The 23,722-nt window shown below is 49.5% G+C and overlaps 1 protein-coding gene across 1 annotated transcript in view; it reads right to left on the bottom strand.

Moving 5' to 3' along the window:
* The window catches only part of HCN3 (hyperpolarization activated cyclic nucleotide gated potassium channel 3), a 29,091-nt gene continuing 5,369 nt past the window's right edge, over positions 1-23,722 (bottom strand). Inside the window, exons 2-8 of the mRNA XM_081840896.1 lie at positions 14,558-14,987; positions 12,216-12,377; positions 10,566-10,784; positions 8,255-8,401; positions 6,746-6,986; positions 5,387-5,551; positions 1-3,358 (exon numbers count right to left, since the gene is read on the bottom strand). Coding sequence (XP_081697022.1) covers positions 2,265-3,358; positions 5,387-5,551; positions 6,746-6,986; positions 8,255-8,401; positions 10,566-10,784; positions 12,216-12,377; positions 14,558-14,987 — 2,458 coding nt within the window. The 3' untranslated portion in view covers positions 1-2,264. The remainder of the gene's footprint in view (positions 3,359-5,386; positions 5,552-6,745; positions 6,987-8,254; positions 8,402-10,565; positions 10,785-12,215; positions 12,378-14,557; positions 14,988-23,722) is intronic.

The following is a 23,722-nucleotide window of genomic DNA, read 5'->3' as shown; positions in this document are numbered from 1 at the left end:
GGCAGCACAGAACCTACAGGCACCTAAGCCACCATGTCACTCCTAAAAAGTTCCGTGAGCCCAAGTTATTATTATTTTTTAAACTCGTTTTGTCACACACACACGCCAGTGATGACAGCCAGGGTGGACAGCAGCCCCGCACCCCCTTCCTCTGCCACTGGACCTCCAGATATTCTAGGACTCCAGCTCCCATCAGCTCCAGACAGCATGACCAAGGCTCAGGGATTGTGGGAGTTGGAATCCGGCAACACCAGGAGGGAATAGCATGTTCTCCAGCCCCGGATTAACAGACTGGAGTTTGAGACAAATTCTAATTCACTTACTCTATTAGCGCAAAGATTTGCATTTGTGCAACAGAACTCCCCATGGTTCTTCCCCACTGTGTGTGGCCCATGCCATCCCCACATCTACTCCAGAGGGCTGGGTTAACGTTAACCCCATAGAATAGATTTGTGGTGGGAGGCATGAGGGAGAATGTTCTGTTGCAGAAAAAGAAATCATTGTGCTGACAGAACTTTGGATACAACTGTATACTGTGCGCATATGTATATGTATGTATATATGAATGATTTTTTTCCTTGTTGATATGCAGGCAATGTGTGCAGATTTTGTTGATTAATTTACCGGTGAATCATCTAAATCAGATAGGCAAAAGTGCCTTCAATCAAGTGACAGAGCTACAGTAAAGGCAACCAGGGAGAAGTAAATAAGATTTTGAGGCCCTCCATACAGCCGTTGAATGTGTATCATCAGCTTCCTGGACCCCCATTCATGCTCCGCCGTCGGTCCTCCTCCAAATCACACTCCCCCCCCCCGAATTGGGATTTTGAAGGAAGGGAAAGTGTGATTTGAAGGAGAGCATCATATAGACGACAAAGAATGAATGGAGGCACAAGAAACTGCCTATATACCTTACAAGAGGGCTGTCTGTCGTGGATGCTTTAGATGAGATTCCTGCATTGCAGGGGGTTGGACTAGATGACCCTCGGGGTCCCTTCCAATTCTACATTTCTATGATTCTAACATTAGTATGGATGAACTTGTAGTTAACCGGAAGCAGAGGGGGCTCATGCTTTCTAAGGCCACCCTCCCCAGATGGAACTGGGATCAAAATGCCAAGCAGACTCCTCTGAGGAAGTCTGCAGTGCAGCCCTACCACATAGGCCTCGATGCACCTTCAAGCGAGTGGTCCCTGAACCAGTTTGGTCGGGAAGAAGACACAGGGGGTTTATAGGTGTATATAAGGGGCTGCTCCCTATCGCTTGGCCCAGCTGCTAAGTTTATGGCAGTAGTAGCAAGATCAGAACTGGATTTCCAACCTATTGTCTCCGGGACAGAAGAGGCGGACAGATGTGGGGGGCAAAGGACTTGGACGGGTGTCCTTCCTTCCCTCTTCCATGGAACCGGGGTTTCTACAGCTACACACACTCTCACAAGACACCTTGAGATCTCATATTGCACAAATTGAGAATAGGGTTGGGGTGGTTGGGGAAGAAAAGTAGGACCAGATAAAATATCTCCTTGTTAAAAATATCCCTCAAGGGAGGGAGAGAGACAGTGTACAGAGGGGCACGGCACTCATCCAGGAATGTCCACAACGTTGTCACCGCCCAGCGCTGGACGTCGGAGGCAGATTTTGTGTGGCCGGAGACTTCTGGGACTGTCGTTCGGCCTCCTCCGCATCTCTTCCTTCACGTTCAAAAAGACAGGCTGTGCTGAGGGAACGGGGTCCCAGACTTTATTGAAAGCGAACCCCTTCTGCTGCCTCTCCTCACCCCGCTGGCCCTCTGGGGGTTTCGATATGGGGCAAAGCTCACACAACCCACCGTCAAGGGCAGACCTGGAAATGGGGTGTGTGGAGGCACTAATAGGTCCAAAGTGGGCAGGGCAGAAATGAGGCCCAGGGACGTGTCCCCAACCAAAGGGTGGCTGAGGGGGTTTGTGGCCTGGCTTCCTGCCCCCTGCAGGTGTGGCACGGGGCTTGGCGGGTGCCTTTTGGCAAGGAGCTAAGATGGCGGCAGTGGGGACGTTGGGCTTTCCTCGAGGGAACAGCTCCCTCCCTCCCTCTCCAGTCAGTCATGGCTCAGAAACCCCTCAGGCCGACGTTCAAGGCCGACAGCCTGCCCCGAGATGGTGGCGAATTGCCCAAGTACCCATTTCCTTATCTCTGGATGGGCCTCCTGGCCCATGCACCCGCCCAGGCCTGCCTTTCCTAGAGGCTGACCTTCCGACACCAGAAAGTGCAGCCCTGGACTCTTGCGGCCTCACATATTGGACGTGAGCTTAGCTTTCCCAGTGTCCACGTCGGGGCTGAACGCCACAGAACCTTTGCGGGACGGGGCGGCCGTGTGGCGGGGTGTGGTGGCAGGCGACTGCGGGGTGCTGGGCCCACTCCCGGACTGGCTGGACCCCGAAGCGGCCTGCTGGGGCGAAACAGGACGCCTGGCAGTGCCGGGGGCCGGCTTGGCTAGAAGCCCGGGGACCGAAGGAGACGACCGGTACGTCAGGTTCCCGGCCGACTTCCGGGCTTGCTGAGGGGGGCCCATGTCCGCCGGCTGGGTGAGCCGGTTCGGCAAGGAAGGCTGGGAGGCTGAAAGCGGCCTGACGTCCTGGGTGAGGCGGCCCGCCGACAGGCCGTGTGTGCTGCGGTGTTTAACCAGCTGCTGTGGCTGCAGAAACAAGGAGATGTGGGAGCCGGTGGCCCGCGAGAGGCTGTAGTGGAGAGTCCGTCCAGGAGGGATGGCTGCAACGCTTGCCGGCTGCTGCAGGAGCGACGTGGAGACAGAGGCGCCACGGGACTTGGAGAGCTGAGGCTGGCTTGGGGCAGCTTCCGCTTTCTGTATGGGCTGCGGGATGGAGGGTCCGAGAGGAACGCCGCGGGGGCTGGTGCTTTCCAAGGGCGAGGGGCACTGGACCATAGGGGAAGACGGGGACCCGACCGCCGGCGTCTGTAAGTGGGACTGCGCCCCTGAGGCGGGAGAGCTGACCGAGGAAGGGCGCGAGCCGCCCAAGCTGGGCTGGGAGTGCCGGGGCTGGCGAGGGTATAGGGCGGCGTCGGGGGACAGAGGGCTGGTGACGGAAGAAGGGGGCAGGAAGATGTGAGCCGCGAGGCTCTGCTGGTGCGTCAAGGCAATGGCGACGTTTGTGGTGGCGGCAGCGGTCTGCAGCGGAGCGTGCACCAGGGGCTCCCAGATCACAGCTTTGCCGCTCAGCTCGCGCCCGGCCACCACCGGCTGCAGCTCTTGGATGTTGTGTGCCATGTCCTGGTCGTGCTTGACGATTTGCTGGATGATCTCTTGGTTGACGGAGCTGGAGCTGTGTTCGGCCCGCTTGCGCAGCAGGATGGAGTTCTTCTTACCTGGAGAGACACCGGGGGATGAGCAAAGGGAATTATCATCATCATCATCATCATCATCATCATCATCATGTCCACACACAGCAGCAGAAGAGCTTCCACACTAGGCCTTGAGCAAACACAGCCGCTTTTCACTGTGCCAGAGGCTTTGTCAAGCTACCTTGGGGTGAATTATGCGCAGGTGGGCAAAGGGCAGGGGGACGAGGGAAGGAGAGGATGGCAGAAATCGAAGCCTGTCTCTTGTTTAGAGTAGGCCCGTTAGTGGGCCAAAGTTAGGTTCATTAGTTTCGATGGGTCTACTCAGAGTTGGGCTAAGCTGAATAGCTATCCAGAGAGGATATAACAAACTTAGTTGGTCTCTAAGGAGCTACTGGAAGGAATTTTTTTATTTTGTCTCAACTACGGCAGACCAACACGGCTACCTACCTGTAACTGCAACCCAGAGAGTAAGAGAAAAGGGGCAAAAAGAGAGTGAGAGTGAAGCGAGCAGCAGAGAGAGAGAAGGAGATGGCAAAAAGAGAGGAATTGAGAGAGAGGTGTGGCAGAAAGCGGCATATCCTTCAACTCTCCCGGAAAAACCTGGGACATCTGTTTTTTTCTTGCGACAGCATGGTAGCTCTTTGGGGCACTGTGATCTCTCATATGATTTCGTGCCACGATTCCCCCCCGGAAATCTTTTTTGGGGCTGTGATCTGGCACTGTGCCTGAAAAAAGCGCTTTTATCGGGGGGGCGAAATTGTGCCACAAAATTGTTCAAAATCACAGTGCCCCAGATGGCTGCTGTGCTTTCATGAATAAAAATGGGAAGGTGAGTATGAAAAGGGAGTGTGTATTTTTGTGTGCCTGTGAGAGGGGGGGGAGCAGAAAAAGGGAGAGATAAGCAGGGGGCTTGTTTTTTGCTTCATAATCAGTGCCTCTGACTCCCCCCCCCGAGTCCCCCCACCCCTAGGCCAGGAGTGGAGAACCTCAGGCTGAATGCTGGTCTCTATGGCTCTCTGGAGCTGGGCTGGTGGGGATGGTGGCCTGGGAAGAATCTATATTCTTCCCAGGCCACCCCCCACACCAGCCCAGTTCCACACCCTCTGTGAGTGTTTTCCCCTGACTGGGATGTGCCTGTGAGCTCTGGTCTTGCTTCTTGCTGGTCTGGATGCAGGAGAAAGGCATTTTGTGAGTGTCTGTAGAAACCAACTGTGGCGTTTGCCTCCTAGGTGGGTCATAAGGAAAGGGTTAAAATGAGTGTGATGTGATTAGCCAGTGGAAACTGATAGGAGGAGTTAGGGTTAGAGGGGGTGTTGTGTGAAAGTCAGTTGAGAGTTGGGAGTTGGAGAAGGAAGAGGGAGGGATAGTCTGTGGGTTGGTCGAGTTGTGTGGTGAGAGAGTGAGAAGAATTGTTAGGTGGAGTCAGATAGTTTAGTTGGGATAATCAGTTTGAAGTTGTTAGGAACGAATAGGACAGTTAAGGAACTAAGATTAAGAAACTGCCAAGAAAAATTAACTGTAACCATAAGCTTGTTCATGCCTATAAAATAAATTTAATTTGTTAATGTTAACAAAGCGATAAATAACTACCTGACATTCAGAAGACATCTTAAGGCAGCTCTGTTCAGGGAAGTTTTTAATCTGTGATATTTTAGTGTATTTTTGGTTTCTATGGAAGCCGCCCAGAGTGGCTGGGGAAACCCAGCCAGATGGGCGGGGTACAAATAATAAATTATTGTATTATTATTATAACTGACTGGACTCCATGTGTACCCATGGGAAACGGGTTGGTGGCAGCGAAGAACACAAGTACAGTGGTGGCACAGGGTCAATAGACCGTCAAATGTCTGGGGACCCTGTGTGATCGCCACACCAACCTACTGTACAAATGGCAGAATTTACTTCCGTTAGTCTGCCTGCTTCTTCCCCTGGTCCCAGCCTCCACCGGCATTGTGTTCTCCAGAAGGCTGCCCAGAAGGGAATGAGACCCCACCCCTGTCCTAGCCAGTGCGTTGGTCCAAGTGACCAATAGCCTCCAGCCACACGTCTCACCTATGCGGTCCAGTCGGTCCATGGCGACGGTTTCGAAGGCCCGGCGCATCATGGGATATTCCTCCAAGACTTCATTGAAGTTGTCCACTGAGAGCGAGTAGAGGCGGCAGTAGGTGTCGGCACGCACGCTGGCCGTACGCCGGCCGCGGGTCAGGAGACAGATCTCTGCAGGGACCAATCGAGGGGGTGGGGATCAGGAACAGTTTCAGGTGTTTGCCAGGAGAGGTTTGCACCCTGTCGCTTGATCACCTATGGCGAGCAAGGGTTGCCTCCAGGATAACTCTGGGAGAGGCAGTTTAGGGAAGAGAGCCTGTGCATCTATCTTAGGCCCAAACTGTTCTCATTCTCCTCTACAAAAAGGAGTTACTGGAGCTGACACAAATAGCATGTGTGTGGGTTTTTTTGTGGGGGGGAGGAAACCTGACCCCTTTCAAGCCAACCTGCTCACCCAAACTTTTTCCCTATTTCCCTTTCGGCACTAATTCAGGTAGGTTGCAAAATGGGACCCCCAAAAAAGAGTCCTAACCATTCAGAGCGAGGTCAGAAAGCATTTACCTCTCTCTGATTTGGCTTCGTGATGTTCTCACCAAGCCAAACCTGATTGGTTATTTGGTGCCGTGATGTCACTATGCTGGCTATGTGATCCCCAATTAGCTGGATGATAGAGCAAGTAGAACCTATCAACAGCAACAACATCAAATTTGCCAAACAGCAGCTGCCAAGAATGGAAGGAAACAGGAGCAAATTGGATTAAAACACTGTGGGTGTTTTTGGTTGGGCTACAAAATCATTGGCATTCGCACCTTGAACATCATAGATTGCAGGAATGCTGGTTATTGCCTCCACAATTCAGCAACCCTGGTTCGCCAGCCATTTTTAAGCTTGAATTTTGAAAGTGTAAATATATTTGAAAAACACAAAGCCATGTTTTGGAGCTTGCTGATTCCTCCTGTTATGTACTGAATGAATAGGATCCAAAATGCAGCAGTCTGATTGGTCCTAGAACAATAGGATCCAAAATGCAGCAGTCTGATTGGTCCTAGAACAATAGGATCCAAAATGCAGCAGTCTGATTGGTCCTAGAACAGTACAGCAGTATGATTGGTCTGCAGGAGCCACCCAATCCAGCTCCAGATGGAAGTGAATCCACAACCTGATTGGCCTACAGGAGAATTCCGGAATTAGCCAATCACGTGCAGCCCATTGTGTAAATAATGTATATAAAGCAGATACTTGGAGGGGACGTTCATTCCTCCTCACCACTATGAGCTGAATAAACAGCATGAAATCCACTCTCGACTCTGAGTATATTTCACCTCCCCATCCCTCCCCAAAACACCCCTCCTCTCTAAAACATACCTCCAAAGTAAGAACCATCTGAGAGCTTCATCTCTTTGGAGCCTCGAGTCAGGATGCTGACCACGCCGTGTTGGATGAAGAACATCTTTTTGCCCACGGTCCCTTCCCGGATGATGAAGTCCCCCGGCTGGAAAACCTCGAAGCGCAGCTTGGTCAACATGGCCGTCACAAAGTTGGGGTCAGCGTTGGCAAACAGCGGCATGTTGGCCACCAGGTTGCGGCAGTTGAAGTTGATTATTTCCTAAAAGGGGGCGGCAGGGCAGATCGTAACTCAGAAAGGAAGAAAACCTGCGCATGTGAGAATCGTCTGAGTGAGTTTTTGGAGCGCTGCTGGAAGCGGAAGGCATAGAGACATGTGTTGCTCTGTGCTGGGCTTTGGGGGCACCCTGCCCCCCTAGAAACCCAATATGAGAGCGTCAGTGCTGTGAGCCCCTCCAACCTATGCTCAGGTTATATATATGTGTAGAAAAAAAGGAAGATCCTAAAGACCCCACAGTCTCTGCTGACTTTATTCCAAGGAAACAGAACCCTAGGCAAGTGTTGTGTATCTCACTTGTCAAAGATTAGGTAAAAGGTAAAGGTAAAGGTAAATGGACACGGGTGGCGCTGTGGGTTAAACCACTGAGCCTAGGGCTTGCAGATCAGAAGGTCGGCGGTTCGAATCCCCGCGACGGGGTGAACTCCCATTGCTCAGTCCCTGCTCCTGCCAACATAGCAGTTCAAAAGCACGTCAAAGTGCAATTAGATAAATAGGTACCGCTCTGGCAGGAAGGTAAACGGCGTTTCCATGCGCTGCTCTGGTTCGCCAGAAGCGGCTTAGTCATGCTGGCCACATGACCCGGAAGCTGTACGCCAGCTCCCTCGGCCAATAAAGCGAGATGAGCGCCACAACCCCAGAGTCGTCCGTGACTGGACCTAACGGTCAGGGGTCCCTTTACCTTTACCTAAAGGTTAAGGACCCCTGGACTGGTTAAGTCCCATTAAAGGCGACTAAGGGGTTGCCGCACTCATATCACTTTCAGGCCAAGGGAGCCAGCGTTTGTCCACAGACAGCTTTCCGGGTCATATGGCCAGCCTGACTAAACCGCTTCTGGCACAACGGGACACCGTGATGGAAACCAGAACGCACAGAAACGCTGCTTACCTTCCCGCCACAGCAGTACCTATTTATCTACTTGCACTGGTGTGCTTTCAAACTGCTAGGTTGGCAGGAGCTGGGACAGAGCAACGGGAGCTCACCTTGTCACAGGGATTCGAACCGCTGACCTTCTGATCGGCAAGCCCAAGAGGCTCAGTGGTTTAGACCACAGCGTGACCCCCGTCCCACTGCCAGAGACTGAGGCACGTACAACAACATGAGTTTGTTCAATTAAGACTTTCCCCCCTTAGCTTATATGGGTGCTGTTTTCCAGTGAAGATGTGTAGATCCCTTTTTCCAAATCCCTGTTCCCCAACCTTGACTACCCCTCCCTCTCCCTCTCCAAAGATGGGTGCTGCCCGGGTACGTACCTCTTTGAGAGGCTCGCTCAGCTCCCCCAGGATGTTCTCCTCGTCAAACATCTTGCCTTGGTAACGGTGTTCGTAGTACTCATGGATCCGTTGGCGTGTGTCTCCCGGCAGCTTGTGGAAGGACATGTATTGTTCCACTTGCTTGTACTAGGAGGAGAGACGAGGGGAGAAGAAAATCAGAAGAGCCCAGCTGGATCAGGCCAGAGGACCAGCTTAGTCCAATGTTCTGCTCTTGTGGGAATGTTCAGGGAGGCAGGAGAGGATATATTGTTTATTAACATCCTTCCTAAGTTATGCTAGCAAGTTCCTTTGCTTAGCAGAGTTTTACATTCCCCTTTTAACTGCACAGCAGGTTGGAGACTTGTGCAAGCATTTCACTATTATAAAATTCAGTACAGTGGGCGCTCGGGTTGCGAATGTGATCTGTGTGGGAGGCACATTCGCAACCTGCAGCGCTGCATCTGTGCATGCGCTGGTAGTGATTTGGCGCTTCTGCGCATGCGCAAAGCGCAATTTAGCGCTTCTACGAATGTGCGACCGCCGAAACCTGGAAATAACCTGCTCCGGACCTTCCGGGTTTCAGCACATCCGTAACCCCCCCCCCCCCAAAAAAACCACCCTGAAGCATCTGTAATCCGAGGTATGACTGTATTGAATTGTATATTCCTGGTAAATTCCTTTTTATCCCTCTTAAAAGAATAAACACACCACAATCTTGTTTAAAGTACAGTGGTGCCCCACAAGACGAACGCCTCGCAAGACGGAAAACCCGCTAGACGAAAGGGTTTTCCGTTTTGGAGGTGCTTCGCAAAACGAATTTCCCTATGGGCTTGCTTCGCAAGATGAAAACGTCTTGTGAGTTCCTGCGGGTTCCCCCCCCTTTCCCCCCTCTCCCCCCTTTTCCTAAGCCGCTAAGCCGCTTATCAACTGTTCCGCTGATAAGCCGCTTAACAGCTGATCGCTAAAAGCCGCTAAGCCGCTAATAGCGCTAATCCGCTAAACTGTCAATGGGCTTGCTTCGCAAGACAAAAAAACCGCTATACGAAGAGCCTCACGGAACGGATTAATTTAGTCTTGCGAGGCAGCACTGTATATAAAAAGTAGTTTACTCACATTCAGTTCACAGTTGGATCCCTGAAGGCAGACTTAGTTACAAAGTATATACATGTCAGTCTATCCCATATGGGGATAATCCCAGTGTCCTCTTTTGGCTGGAAGCCAGCACAGCATCTCTAGCTAAAAATCTGCTCCAACGATGAAGGAAGTCAGAGAGAGAGAGAGTGTGTGCTGCGTGCCTTGTCCTTTTGTTACCTGGACAGGTAAGGTCACGCCCACCTCTAGTCACATGCAAAGGAAGTATGTCCCAGTCCAGGAGGAAACAGGAAGTTCCGACTGGCTGGACCAAACATCCCCTTGCATGTCCACTCTAGGAAAACAAGGAATGTTGTACTTGACTGCTGTTTATGTATCACATCCCACAGCTCTCGTGGTGGCCAACAAGATGCAACAGCAACTCTCCCAACTTCTGGGGAATTGAACAGGGGAGGCAAATTGTGGCCCTTGTGGCTAATATCCAGGTGATCTGTTCCAGGATCCTGCTCTCACAGTGGACAACCAGATGCCCGTAGAAGCCCACAAGCCACCACAACTTTCCCTGCTCGGGATTCCCGGCAACTTCAGAGGCATACCGCCTCCGACAGAGGACACAGAAAATAGTCATTGTGGCTGGCAGACATTGATAGCTGAATGTGTCTAATCCTCTTGCAACAAGCTGCTGGCCACCGCTACACCTTGTGGCAATGAGTTCCACAGGTGAGCTGTGCCCCGCATGAATACATATTTCCTTTAGTCAGTCCTGAATCTTCTACCATTCATGAGAAGTTGCCCTCGACTGACTCTGGGATCCATCTAGCTTAATACTGTCTGCACTGACTGGCAGAGGCTCTCCAGGGTTTTGGGGAGCGTTCTCTCTGCCATTCCTACCTGGTGATGCTGGGGACCGAACCTTGCATAGCATGCACTCCACCGCTGAGCTGCGCCCCTTTCCCTTAAAGATTCTAAGGTCCTAGTCCTCATTGTTCTGAATAAAAGACCTGATTAAATAGGAGCATGGACTGAGTCAGACCCCTTGCTCCAACTAGCTCAGACCGGTCTACCCTGACTATTCCTGCATTGCATGGCAACTCTCAGCTTCTGGCTTGCTTTGAAACTGGCTGGCGAGGTGAGCCTTGCAAGAGCTCAGCTTGCCCACAAGGCACTTTGCAAGACACCAGGTCCTCCACAAGCAAAACTGGGCGACCCTGCAGCTCACCTTCTCCTGGTACTGGCGGCGAGAGGAGTCCAGCGACTGGATGAGGGCGGTGGCATGGCCGATGAACATGGCGTAGCAGGTGGCTCCCACGATCATGCTCAGCATCGTGAGCCAAACGTCCGTCATGCCCTCAGGAGCCTGCTGCCCATACCCGATGCACAACATGTGGCTCATGGCCTTGAAGAGGGCGTGAGAGTACTGCTTGCCCCACGAGTCATTCTGTGGGGCAGAGAAAGAAGCGGGCATCAGCGCAGGCCGGTCGTCGCTGTGCACATTTGTGGAGGTGGGAGCAGTCTTACCTACACAGGTCCATTGAAACAGCCGTTTCTGGTCAGTATGGTTACCTAGGGCGACCACAGAGATCACCTCCAAGTGACCACACACTTTAATTTTTATTTTATTTTTTAAACCCACTTCTTTTCATCGTTCTCGAATAGGGTTTCCCAAACTTGGACCCCCAACTGTTTTCGGACTACAATTCCCATCATCCCGGACCACTGGTCCTGCTAGCTAGGAGTTGTTGTCAAAAAACAGCTGTTCTAGAATTATGGGCTCAAAGGAAAGTTAAAATTCGGAAGGGTGATGCGGCCAGAGGTGTTTTGACCATATATCAGCTAGAACAGTGTCTCCCAAACTTGAGTCCCCAGTTGTTTGGGGACTGCAATTCCCATCATCCCTGATCACTAGCCTTGCTAGCTATGGATGATGGGAGTTGTAGTCAGCTGGAAGCCCAAGTTTGGGAAACTCTGTTCTAGAATTATGGGCTGGTTTAAGGGCTGGTTTAAATAGGAAGCAATCTTACACCGATACGATACGATACGATACGATACGATACGATACGATACGATACGATACGATACAATACAATACAATACAATACAATACAATACAATACAATACAATAATCTTTATTGTCATTGTCCCATACAGAACAATGAAACTGAAAATCTACATCAGACATTCATAAACCAACAAGCCTGCTATCCCAGCCTGGTTAACCCCCTAAAAACTCTGATACCCCATAATTAAATACAATATACTCCCATAAAGACTCCTGAAAGGTAAAGGGATCCCTGACCATTAGGTCCAGTCGTGACCGACTCTGGGGTTGAAGCGCTCATCTCGCTTTATTGGTTGAGGGAGCTGGTGTACAGCTTCCGGGTCATGTGGCCAGCAGGACTAAGCCGCTTCTGGCGAACCAGAGCAGTGCACGGAAACGCTGTTTACCTTCCCGCCAGAGCAGTACCTATTTATCTACTTGCACTTTGACCTGCTTTCGAACTGCTAGGTTAGCAGGAGCAGGGACCGAGCAATGGGAGCTCACCCCGTCGCGGGGATTCGAACCGCCGACCTTCTGATCGGCAAGTCCTAGGCTCTGTGGTTTAACCCACAGTGCCACCCGCTACCTTACACTGCGTTTAAAACCAAAATGGCATTTCAATAGAAACTGTTTCTCAGGCGGCTAGTCCTAGTCTTTAGAACCCTGTACCTTCTTCCAGAAGGCAGAAGCTGAAAGAGATCGTTTCCGGGGTGCACACTATCCTGCACTATTTCTGCAGCTTTCTTATGGCACCTGGGATCAAGGTAGGGCCTCTACCTGTCTTAAGCTGGCTCTGCCTGTTTATAGGAATGCCATGGAGGGGCCCTTACCACCATGTGGTTGATGGAGACCCAGCAGTCCTCAGGGAAGTCCTGCAACATGGGGACTAGGAACTGGAGACAGCCGTCCCAATGGCAGAGGAGGAGCATCATCCCAATGAGGTTGAAGATCCGCACGACTGCGCTCGCCAGGTCATAGGTCATGTGGAAGATCTGGACAAGAGGAGAGAAAGCCGGGACAGACCGTGAGAAGAGAGACAGAGGTTGCCTGGGGTGTCTTTCGGCTGCATGACCCTAAACGGCCTCGGTCCAGTATACCTGAAGGAGTGTCTCCACCCTCATCGTTCTGCCCGGACACTGAGGTCCAGCACCGAGTGCCTTCTGGCAGTTCCCTCACTGCGAGAAGCAAAGCTACAGGGAACCAGGCAGAGGGCCTTCTCGGTAGTGGTGCCCACCCTGTGGAATGCCCTCCCACCAGTCAAAGAGATAAACAACTACCTGACATTTAGAAAACATCTGAAGGCAGCAAGTTTTTAATGTGTGACATTTTGATGTATTTTAAATCTTTGTTGGAAGCCTCCCAGAGTGGCTGGGGAAACCCTGCCAGATGGGCAGGGTACAAATAATAAATTGTTGTTGTTGTTGTTACGACCATGAGAGTGGACCACTTATTCGGGTTTTGGTCTCACTTTAAATACGCTCGTTGTTTTTAATTATCTGATGTGTGAATAACCTTGAGACGGTGGTTTAGAAGGCAATTAACAAATTAATTGTAACCACCACAGCAGTAATAATACACATCCGTGGAGGTTCATGGAACAGACCCCTCTACGGGAGTTTGGGCTTGGGTGAGCTCACAAAACTGCGATATTTCCCTTAGGATATGAGAAAGATGCTTCATGCCAGGTCTAATCTGGATTTTATCTTTTTTCTTTTTCTTTTGGAAAGTTTAGTTGTTTCTAGCTGTTTGTTTTTATTAATGACCATTTAATCGCCTTATTCATCTTTTGCAAACTGTTCTGAGCTTTTATTACAATCAAGTGGCGTGTAAATCTTGTGATGGGCGGTAGGGGAATCTTGATTATTTAATTAATTCAGGACGCCAGAGGATTGTGCGAATCATAGTCCAGCAACAACCGGAGCACACAATTATTATTCTTCTTGATTACGTTTATACCTGGAGGTCTCAGGGCGGTTCACAGAAAAGATCACAACATATATAATCAGAATAAAAACAACAACCCAATAACAGCCCAACCCCGCAGAAAAGAGCCACATTTTAAAAGGGTATAGGATGTCCAACAGATCAACCAAAAACCTGGTTAAAAAGGAACATTTTTGCCTGGTGCCTAAAGGTATGTAATGAAGGCACCAGGTGAACTTCCCTGGGAAGAGCATTCCACAGGTGGGGGGCCACTGCAGAGAAGGCCCTGTTCTCGTGTAGCCACCCTCCAGACCTCTCAAGGAGGAGGCACATGAAGAAGGGCCTCAGAAGATGATCTCAGGGTCCGGGTAGATTGATACAGAAATAGGCGTTCCTTGAGGTATTGCAATGTTTAAGGCTTTATGGGTCAAAAGCAGCACTTTGAATTGGGCCCGGAATCTAATTGGTAGCTAGGTCAGTCATACCTCAGGATAAATACACTTCAGGATAAGTATTTTGGGGTTGCACTCCGCGGTCACCTGGAAGCAGGTTTCTCTGCTCACGCATGCTCAGACAGTTAAAATGACGTCACGTGCATGTGCGGAAGCGGCAAAACGCGATCCGTGCACGCGCAGTCGCATCTTATGTTCTGTTCAGGATGCGAACAGGGCTCCGGAACGGATCCCGTTTGCATCCCCAGGTATCACTGTACATGAACAGCCTTGGTCATGTATACCTGAAGGAGCGTCTCCACCCCCATCGTTCAGCCCGGACACTGAGGTCCAGTGCCGAGGGCCTTCTGGCGGTTCCCTCATTGTGAGAAGCCAAGTTACAGGGAACCAGGCAGAGGGCCTTCTCGGTAGTGGCGCCCACCCTGTGGAACACCCTCCCTTCAGATGTGAAGGAAATAAGCAGCTATCCTATCTTTAAAAGACATCTGAAGGCAGCCCTGTTTTTAATATTTAACGCTGTACTGTTTTTAACACTTGATTGGGAGCCGCCCAGAGTGGCTGGGGAAACTCAGCCAGATGGGCGGGGTATAAATAATAAATTATGATGATGATGATGATGATGATGATGATGATGATGATGATGATGAAAGCAAAGGCAGCCCGATCAGGCTACATACAGAAGGCCATGGGTTGCTGGTAAAGTGGGAGGCCTATCAAGCCCAACCTGGTGGGCCACCGTACTTTTGCATCTACCTTGGCCGGAGTCACATGGTGCAGTGGTCCTGATGTTGACTCACCTCCTCCCACTGGTGGATGTAACGGATGAGGCGGGAGAGGCGCAGGAGGCGCAGGAGGCTGAGGATCTTGGTGAAGCGGACGATGCGCAGCGCCCTCGCCGTCTTGTAGACGTCGGAGTCCACCTGGGTCTCCAGGTCCACGATGAGGAAGATGTAGTCGACGGGGATGGAGGAGACAAAGTCCACCAGGAACCAGGTCTTAAGGTACTTCATCTTGATGGTGTGTGGGTCCAGGATGATCTCGGTGTTGTCTTCCACCACGATGCCCGTGCGGAAGTTCAGGACCAGGTCGGCCAGGAAGAAGGTGTCCGAGAGGACGTTGAAGACGATCCACGGAGGGGTGTTCTCGTCCTTGAAAAATGTGATGCCCACGGGCAAGATGATGAGGTTGCCAACCATGAGAAGCAACATGATCAAGTCCCAGTAGAACCTGCAAAGGGAGTAGAAACAAACGCCCTTTGTCACAGCAAGGAGGGAAAGAGGGTCTGCTAGAAATTTCTTGGAGGGTTTTGGCTAAATTACATACACAGACACTCCAAGTGTCCCTATTTCCCAGGGACAGTCCCAGATTTACTGAAGCCGTCCTGTTTTATGATTTAATCCTGGACTGCCCCGTTTTTCCTTTGGACGTCCCTATTTTCATTGGAGGAATGTTGGAGAGGACGGTAGGATGTCCCTATTTTCATCGGAGAAACGACAGAGGGTATGGATAGGACTTTTTCAGCCAGAACTCAGTTCCGGCGCCTCTCAGGGGGGCGCTATTCATGGGTGTAGCCAGGATTTTTGTTGGGGTCAGGCTTTTGGGGGGAGGGGGGCAGAACCTCAGTTAGCTTTGAATTTTTATCAATTTTTATTGCTTGGGGGGCAGCTGCCCCCTCTTGACTACACCCATGGCGCACCAGAAGCATTTTTACTTGGCATTATAGGTGAAGATATTAATAGGCAAGACGTTAAATTGTTTTTATATGCAACAACAGCGGCAAGAGTACTGTTAGCCTAGAAATGGAAGCAAGAAGAAATCCCAGCGAAAGAAGAATGGCAGACAAAATTAATGGGACTATGCAGAATTAGATAAAATGAGAGGAAGGATTCGAAACCTGCGGGACCAGAGATTTACAGAAGATTGGAATAAATATACGAACTCTTTGAAGAGCAACTGTAATCAACAAATTATACTAGTAGGACTGCAAGAAGTTTTGTAAGGAGAAATGTATGAAGCGTTGCAAAGCAGAGAAAGAATAGAGATATTGGTTATGAGTTAAATGTAATTGTGCAAGTAAGAAATGTATAATTGGTGATTAGATTGGAAAATTTTCAGGTGTGATTGACGGAAGTAAAAAAAAAAGATGATATAAGATATGAAAGTATGTTTAGTTACTGTTGAAAATGATATGTCGAAAAACTAAAAAAAAATTACCGTATTTTTTGCTCTATAAGACGCACCAGACCACAAGACGCACCTAGTTTTTGGAGGAGGAAAACAAGAAAAAAAATATTCTAAATCTCAGAAGCCAGAACAGCAAGAGGGATCACTGCGCAGTGAAAGCAGCAATCCCTCTTGCTGTTCTGGCTTCTGGGATAGCTGCGCAGCCTGCATTCGCTCCATAAGACGCACACACATTTCCCCTTACCTTTTAGGAGGGAAAAAGTCAGTATTATAGAGCAAAAAATACAGTATATAAAGGACTACATCCATGGTGCTATTGCCATTCTAAGAGAACGAGGGAGGTGTTCCAGCACTTCTTTTTCTAGAAAAATAGCACTGGACGTCCCTATTTTCATCGGAGAAATGTTGGAAGGTATGTGTACATGGCAGTGTCAGAAACTTAGATACATCAGCTGGTTGCCAAATAGCACCTTAAAACCTAGTTTACAGTCACCACAATGGAATATATCGGTGCCCCCCCCTTTTTTTACACTGCAATTTATCGTTGTTATTCATTTCATTTCTATACCGCCTCTGCACTGGCGGGGCCTATTTATGATTGGCGGGCAGCTTCCTGGAAGGCGCTTTGATGGTCGTAATGGTCGTGCTAAAGCCCTCCAGGAGGCTGTGCCTGCAGTCGCGGGAAGTGGTGGTGGAGGAAGTGGTATTGTAAACAAAAATCTGCCCTTTTCCCTTATCGGGTATCCAAGAGCCCATATAGAGTCCTTACGTAGGTTCCCTATTGGTAGGAGAAAATAACAGAGGCCAACCAGAGAATATTGAGAAGCAAAGCAGCTAGTAAGCCTGATCTTTATTGATCTGTTGCAACAGGGTGCTCCCCTCACACGCAGGAAAGGAGGAGGAACCCAGAACAATGGCCATATATAGACTTTTGAAATTGCCACCACCCTGTAGATCAAGACCACCCCCAGAAACAACATACATACATACATCGCAGAAGGGGTGTAACCTAATACCACCCCCCAGATACATCATACCTACATCACAGAAAAGGCAAACAGAAATTTGAATCCCCCCCCCCCCGTTTGCCAGGTTTTCTGATTGCCTTTCCTGATTGTCTTTCCTGATAGTCTGTCACCCATTAAATTGCTGATTACTCAATTCCTGAGACAATGGGAAGGCTCCCTGACCCCCCCTCCCTCCTTGCAGGGAAAACATTTGCCCAGTTTGGGAATCAAAATGGTTTCAGGTCGGTCTTCCTGTGCTGATCTATGTGCGTACTTGGTTGGCACACTTATGAACATTTAACATATATCTAAGACCTCAAAATTCCTATCACAGTGGCAAAGAAGCGGGAGAGAGCGGGCAAGCGGGGGCAGTGGCACGGGTGAGGGAGGGCATGGTGTGTACTGTGTTGGCACCTATTTTTCTTCCCCTAAACCCCCACTGGTATTAGTAGTAGCAATAACAACAACAATAACAATAAAAGCAGGTTCAAATTTGCTTTATTTCTATGTAGTTCTGAAAAGCCACCCTCCAGGCACAAGGGAGGGGTATCAGCAGGTCTGGGGGAACCCCAAGGTTTACCAAAGGACCCCCCAATAAAGGGGGGTGAGCCTAAAAGAGGAGGGGACTCAAATCTGCCCAAATGTGGACTGAGCATGCTCAGTGGTCACAAATTGTGGACGCTACCACAGGTAGAGTGGAAAGCAGGAGGGAGAAAGGAACGGAGTATGTGGGAAAGGGTATGGCTGGCTAAAACGCTGAACAGGAGCACTCCATCCCTTTTGTTGGGGGTCGTTTCTAAGCTCCTGATTCCTTTTGTGTGAGAGAGCATGCTCCCTCTCCCCAGATTGGGATGCTAGGAGGTAGTCATTATGCAGTGGAGTGGCAAATGCACTTTGGATGTGCTCAGAGGCACCCTACCTAACCTTATAGTTGTTTCATAGGTTTCTGATGCTCTGCCCAAGCGCTGAAGCTGAATTTACAGGCCTCCGGTGTTCCTGCTCTTGTGAGATTTTTCTCCAGTCTTATCCTCTTCTTTCTTAACTCTATCTCTTTGGAGTCACAAGGACTGGACAGGATGGGTGAGCAGAAGGCAGTCAAAGGGATAACATATCCTTGTACCTTCACTGCTCTTCATCAAGAGCATAAATCAGGGATCAGCAAACTTTTTCAGCAGGCGGCTGGTCCACTGTCCCTCAGACCTTGTGGGGGGCTGGACTATTTTTTTTTGTGGGGGTAGGGAACGATTTCCTATGCCCCACAAATAACCCAGAGATGCATTTTAAATAAAAGCACACATTCTACTCATGTAAAAACACGCTGATTCCCAGACCGTCCACGGGCCGGATTGAGAAGGTGATTGGGCCGGATTCGGCCCCCGGGCCTTAGTTTGCCTACCCATGGCGTAAATCAATCAGTCAGCCTATAGATCACAGGAATAAAAAGAAAGGCAGGCTTGCCATTCACAACCGTTTATCCAGGGGAGCTTTCTTTGTGAATTACAATCTCCATCTGCCAGTTGGCTTTTCGTTTTTGTTAAGGGCTCAAAGAATTAATACATAGAGAAGCCATGTGTTTATTGACCAAAGATCATTACGTGATCAACAACACTTAATCCTATTTCATGTCTCATCCTAAGGAGAAGGTCAAAAGCCTTTGCCCTGTAACATACCATCTGTTGAAGATCAATGAACAAGACCTGGAGACAATGAGAATTCCTCTACGCTGAGCAGGGTGAGCAAAGGATTATGGGAGTCAGGCCAAGCATTTCTCTCCATTGCTCTTATAATGTCAAGGTTCTCCTAGTGGGTGATAAGACCTGATCTAACTTAGAAACTGATAAAAGAGGAATTTTCCGTGGCGCTGTGGGTTAAACCACAGAGCCTAGGGCTTGCCGATCAGAAGGTCGGCGGTTCGAATCCCTGCGACGGGGTGAGCTCCTGTTGCTCGGTCCCTGCTCCTGCCAAGCTAGCAGTTTGAAAGCACGTCAAAGTGCAAGTAGATAAATAGGTACCGCTCTGGCGGGAAGGTAAGCGGCATTTCCGTGCGCTGCTCTGGTTCACCAGAAGCGGCTTAGTCATGCTGGTGACATGACCCGGAAGCTGTATGCCGGCTCCCTCGGCCAGTAAAGCGAGATGAGTGCTGCAACCCCAGAGTCGGCCACGACTGGACCTAATGGTCAGGGGTCCCTTTACCTTTACCTCTCCTAGTGGGTGACAAGACCTGATCTAACTTAGAAACTGATAAAAGAGGAATTTCCCCTTAATATTGTCCGATTCCCAGAAACCCTCAGGGGAGGCGTTTCCCAGCAAGGAGGGTGCACTGTTGGAAGAAGTTTCTCCTGTCTCCTGTTAAAAGCAGAGAGCCTTTTTCACCATCTCAGGACACCCCTGACTTATTCTGAGAGGGTAGAAATCCACACTGAAAAACAACCCCAAGATTGTGCAGCCAGAAAGTTGCCTTATAAAAATAAAGAGCAGAAATGTTTGTGTGTGTGTGTTGTTAGGATTCTTGCTCCATGCTTGCAGTCATGAGATTGTTGTCTATCACACAATGGTGTATGTTTTCATTCCACCGTGTTGGAAGTGACGGAGACAGGATGTTTTGGTATTACTGTGTTCCGTGATGTGGGACTATTGTCCTTTGTTCTTTCCCTTTGCTGTCCGATAAGAAAGAGGAAGGAGCTAAGTCGGAATGCTCCAAGTGCATTATATATAAATAAACGTGGTTTAGCCAAAATGCTGTGCTACTGAGTCTGTTACGCAAACTGCAGGATCCTAAAGCGTGCTAATGCCTTTTGATATCAGTCGCTGTGATGTTCGGGTTGGAGAAAGCTTTTGAAGCTCCTGAACGACTGAGAAAGTTATTTTTTGGTCACAATCAGTGCTATTTTTCTAGAAAAAGATGTGCTGGAGCTCACCATGAACTTCTCCCTTGTTTTCTTAGAATGGCAATGGCGCCCACCTGAATGCTGCCAGAGCTGAGCTCCAGTGAGCTCTGGCTGAAATAAATAAATAAAAGTGCCCTGGTCACAATGGAAATGGTTTGTTTATTAACGGGGAAAGTAATTTAGATTTATTTTTAAATATTACACACTGCAACAAAATGGTGCTGTCTAGAGCGAAGCTCTTCAAGGCCCCAGTCACCCGGTTCCCTTCTCTCCCACCAACTTTCTGCCCCGACCTTCTGGCAAATATAAGGAACTGCACTCAGCATTTAAACATTGGAATCAGAGAGATGGAGGTATCCACCCAAAAGTTCCAAGGTGACCCGAAGGTCACCTCGAGCCGTCTGCAGTTGTGCTGAGGTGAGTGAACCAAGGAACAAAGCTAGGAAAATGCCGGGAATAGTCCTTGCAGATTAGAAGCCATCCCCAGCCTTCTGGTAAAGGATGAGCTCGTTTTCGCAGGCCCTAGAATTTTTCGCTCAGCTGACGTTTTCGCAGGTTCCCTTTTACAGGGTTGCCTTGAGCTGGCAGACTGAGACTGCTGCTGTGGGATTCCCTTCTCTGTGCCAACTAAATCCCCAGTTCCCTTTTGGCAATTCCCAGGTTCCTGCTGCGCCAGATGCCAGGGAGGCAAGTGTCTCTTACTGGTACCCTGGGCTTACGTTGCTCAGATAGGAGACTGACTCTTTGGTGCAAATTCATGAGGAAGGACCTGCTTTGCATGCAGAAGGTCCCAGGTTCCAATCCCGGCAGGGTCTCCAGGTAGGGCTGGGAGAGAAACCAGCCTGCAATCCTGAACAGAGCTGCTGCCAGTCAGTGTAGACAATGCTGATCTAGATGGACCAATGGTCTGACTCAGTTGTTCTGAGACACAGTTACTCGTTATGTCTGAACCTGGGCAGGTTAATCCACACAAATCAACAGAGGACAGGCTAGCAATTCACATAAAATTAGGGGCTGGTCCAAGACAGTGCCTGGGTATATACCCAGCCACTGGCAGGTCTGTAAGCATCCTGCATATTAGTCGTTTAAGAAAGGAAACCAAGACTCTGTGTCCTGCAACTTAAAAGCAGGTTACCAGTCCTCATGGGGGCTGGGATATGCTGGGAGATGGAGACATATTGGAAGCTGCTTATGAAAGCTCAATAAGCCAGTAGCCAGGATTGTGTCCAACTAAGCCCTACTCACAGAAGACCCATTGATTAGCTTAAGCTCATTTATTTCAGTGGGTCTGTTCTAAATAGAGGCAACCTCTAATCTAGAGAGATGAGAGGGAGGAATTGTTTCCTTTCAGATTGCAGGTAGAGGGGCGGTCATGGAATGGCAGCTTCCCTAATCCCCACATTAAAAGCAGAACAAAAATAAAACCTGCATGCATGCCTGTCCATAGAAAGCTAGCACTTCAGGGAGAAGGAATCCAGAAAGACTTGCTCCAGCAAGGCTTGAATGCCTTCTGAAAATGCACCCAAACCCCACTACTGTACTCAGCAGTTCTGTCAAGCTTAATATATTTTGCACACACCAAAAAAGTAATAGGTTTGCATACCTGTTTGCATACCTTGGACTGCTTTTGATTTGCTCATTTACCTCTAGGATTCCTGATCTGGAATTCCTTGGTGGTAAAGCAAGGCTGGAAAAACTGTGGCCCTCCATATACTGCTGGATTCCCAACCCCTGTCATCCAGCACCATTGGCTGTGCAGGTGGGAGTTGGAGTCAAACAACATCTGGAAAGCCATGGGCTCTTCAGCCCTGCTTTACACCTCTGCAAGTGTGTTTAATATGTGGTCCTGAATAGGGTGAGACATGGGGTGGGGAACCAGTGGCTCCCATCATCTCTGACCACTGGCTATGTGTTAGGTGGTGGTGTGGGTTAAACCACAGAGCCTAGGACTTGCTGATCAGAAGGTCGGCGGTTCGAATCCCCGCAACGGGGTGAGCTCCCATTGCTCGGTCCCTGCTCCTGCCAACCTAGCAGTTCGAAAGCACCTCAAAGTGCAAGTAGATAAATAGGTACCACTCCGGCAGGAAGGTAAACGGCATTTCCATGCGCTGCTCTGGTTCGCCAGAAGCGGTTTCGTCATGCTGGCCACATGACCCAGAAGTTGTACGCCGGCTGCCTCAGCCAATAAAGCGAGATGAGCGCTTCAACCCCAGAGTCGGTTACGACTGGACCTAATGGTCAGGGGTCCCTTTACCTACTTGCTATTATATATAAAAAACTTGCTTGTTTCTTCTTTTTCATCCCCAACTATTTTGCCCCAAAAGGCAACTCGTGTTGACTCTGGTTTGTGAGAAATTGCTGTGTGTGTGAATTGGTTCCTGATCTCTATTGACATGTGAACACATCTGTTGCTCAGGGTGTGCCAAATATGGAAATCTTCAAGCTGTTAAATACAGAGAGCAGCGATGAGACCAAGGGAAGCAGGCCGCATGTATTTCCACATGGCCACAGATTTGTTATGCAAACACAAGATGGGCAATCATTCTGGTGTGAAACCTGGCAGCCTGACAATTGCATCGCCTTCCTGTTTTTAAAACACCAGCATTCTAGTCCTCAGGCTTTTGGGGTCAAACTTTGAAAGAGATTTCACCTTCCACTCCACTGCTGACCAAGCCTCTTTTCTGTAGCCTGTGGCCCTCCAGAAATCGTTGAACTCCAATTCCCATCAGCCCCAGCCAGTGACGCCTAGGATCAGGGATAATGGAAGCTGTAGTCCAAAGACAGCTGGGGATCTAGAGGTACGAATGCAGCAGCGTTAGAGAATCATTCCTTTAACAGGGGTGGGGGGCCTTTTAAAGGGGGAGGTTCATATTCCCTTCTGGGTGTCATGGACTGGCTGGAGGCACCAGCTGGGGAGCCCCCAAGGGAAGAAGACTCAGAGCCAGGGGGTTGGTGGCAGGATGGTGATGAGTAATCAGAAGGAGAGGACTGGGAGCAGGAGGTGTGGGAAGTTGAAGAAGCAACAGGGTTTAGTGAGCAGGAAGAGTCTGTGTCAGAGAGCAGTTCAGAACCAGAGGCAGAAGCGGAGGCTGGAGAGGAGGGAGGCCAAGAGGCAGAGATCAGACAGGCTGCTGAAGAAGCCAGGGAGCCTCCTCTTCCTGCAAAGGGCAGCTCCCCTCCCTCCCCAGTCTCCCAGAACTGACTGGCAGCAGTTCTCTGGGGTTTTAGACAGAGAACATCCCCAGTCCTACAGGAGATGCTAGGGATTTAATCTGAGGCCATCCACATACAGAGAGACTGCTCTGCTATAGAGCTATCCCTCCACAGCATCATCCTTGAGTGTTCGTTTGCTCCATGCTACCCTGTACCTCCAAGGTGCAGAATTTGTGGCCCTCCATATGTTGCTGGCAGGGCCGGATTTAGGTTTGATGAGGCCCTAAGCTACTGAAGGTAATGGGGCCCTTTATATGTCCAGCTGTCCTTTGTCAACAACAAAATGTCACTGTTTTTTGTGTTGAATATATGCTACATGGTAATTTGTGGGCCTAATAGGTATCTAAAGCCATCTGCACATAACAAAATATGTATTTTTTCAGAGTAATTCTTGAACTGAAATCCGGAATAGATTAAATTTGAGAACCAAGGTACCACTGTATATAGAAATGAGCAAACCAGTGATATTTTAGGGAGCAGGCTAGCAGGCGGGGCCCATGACTTACAACTCCTAACACCCAGACCGTTGGACATGTTGGCTTGGGCAGATGGGAGTTAGAGTCCAGCAATGTCTTGAATGCAACAGGTTCCCCTAACTACATGTAAAGTTTGATTTTTAAAACAACAACAACACTTTACAACCTTCTTCTAAGACAGGGTTTCCCAAATT

This window comes from Podarcis erhardii (genome assembly GCF_964252035.2).
Source record: "Podarcis erhardii genome assembly, chromosome: 15".
NCBI lineage: Eukaryota > Metazoa > Chordata > Lepidosauria > Squamata > Lacertidae > Podarcis > Podarcis erhardii.
The sequence above is the reverse complement of the archived record's forward strand: the minus strand, read 5'-3'. Positions and strand labels throughout refer to the sequence as shown.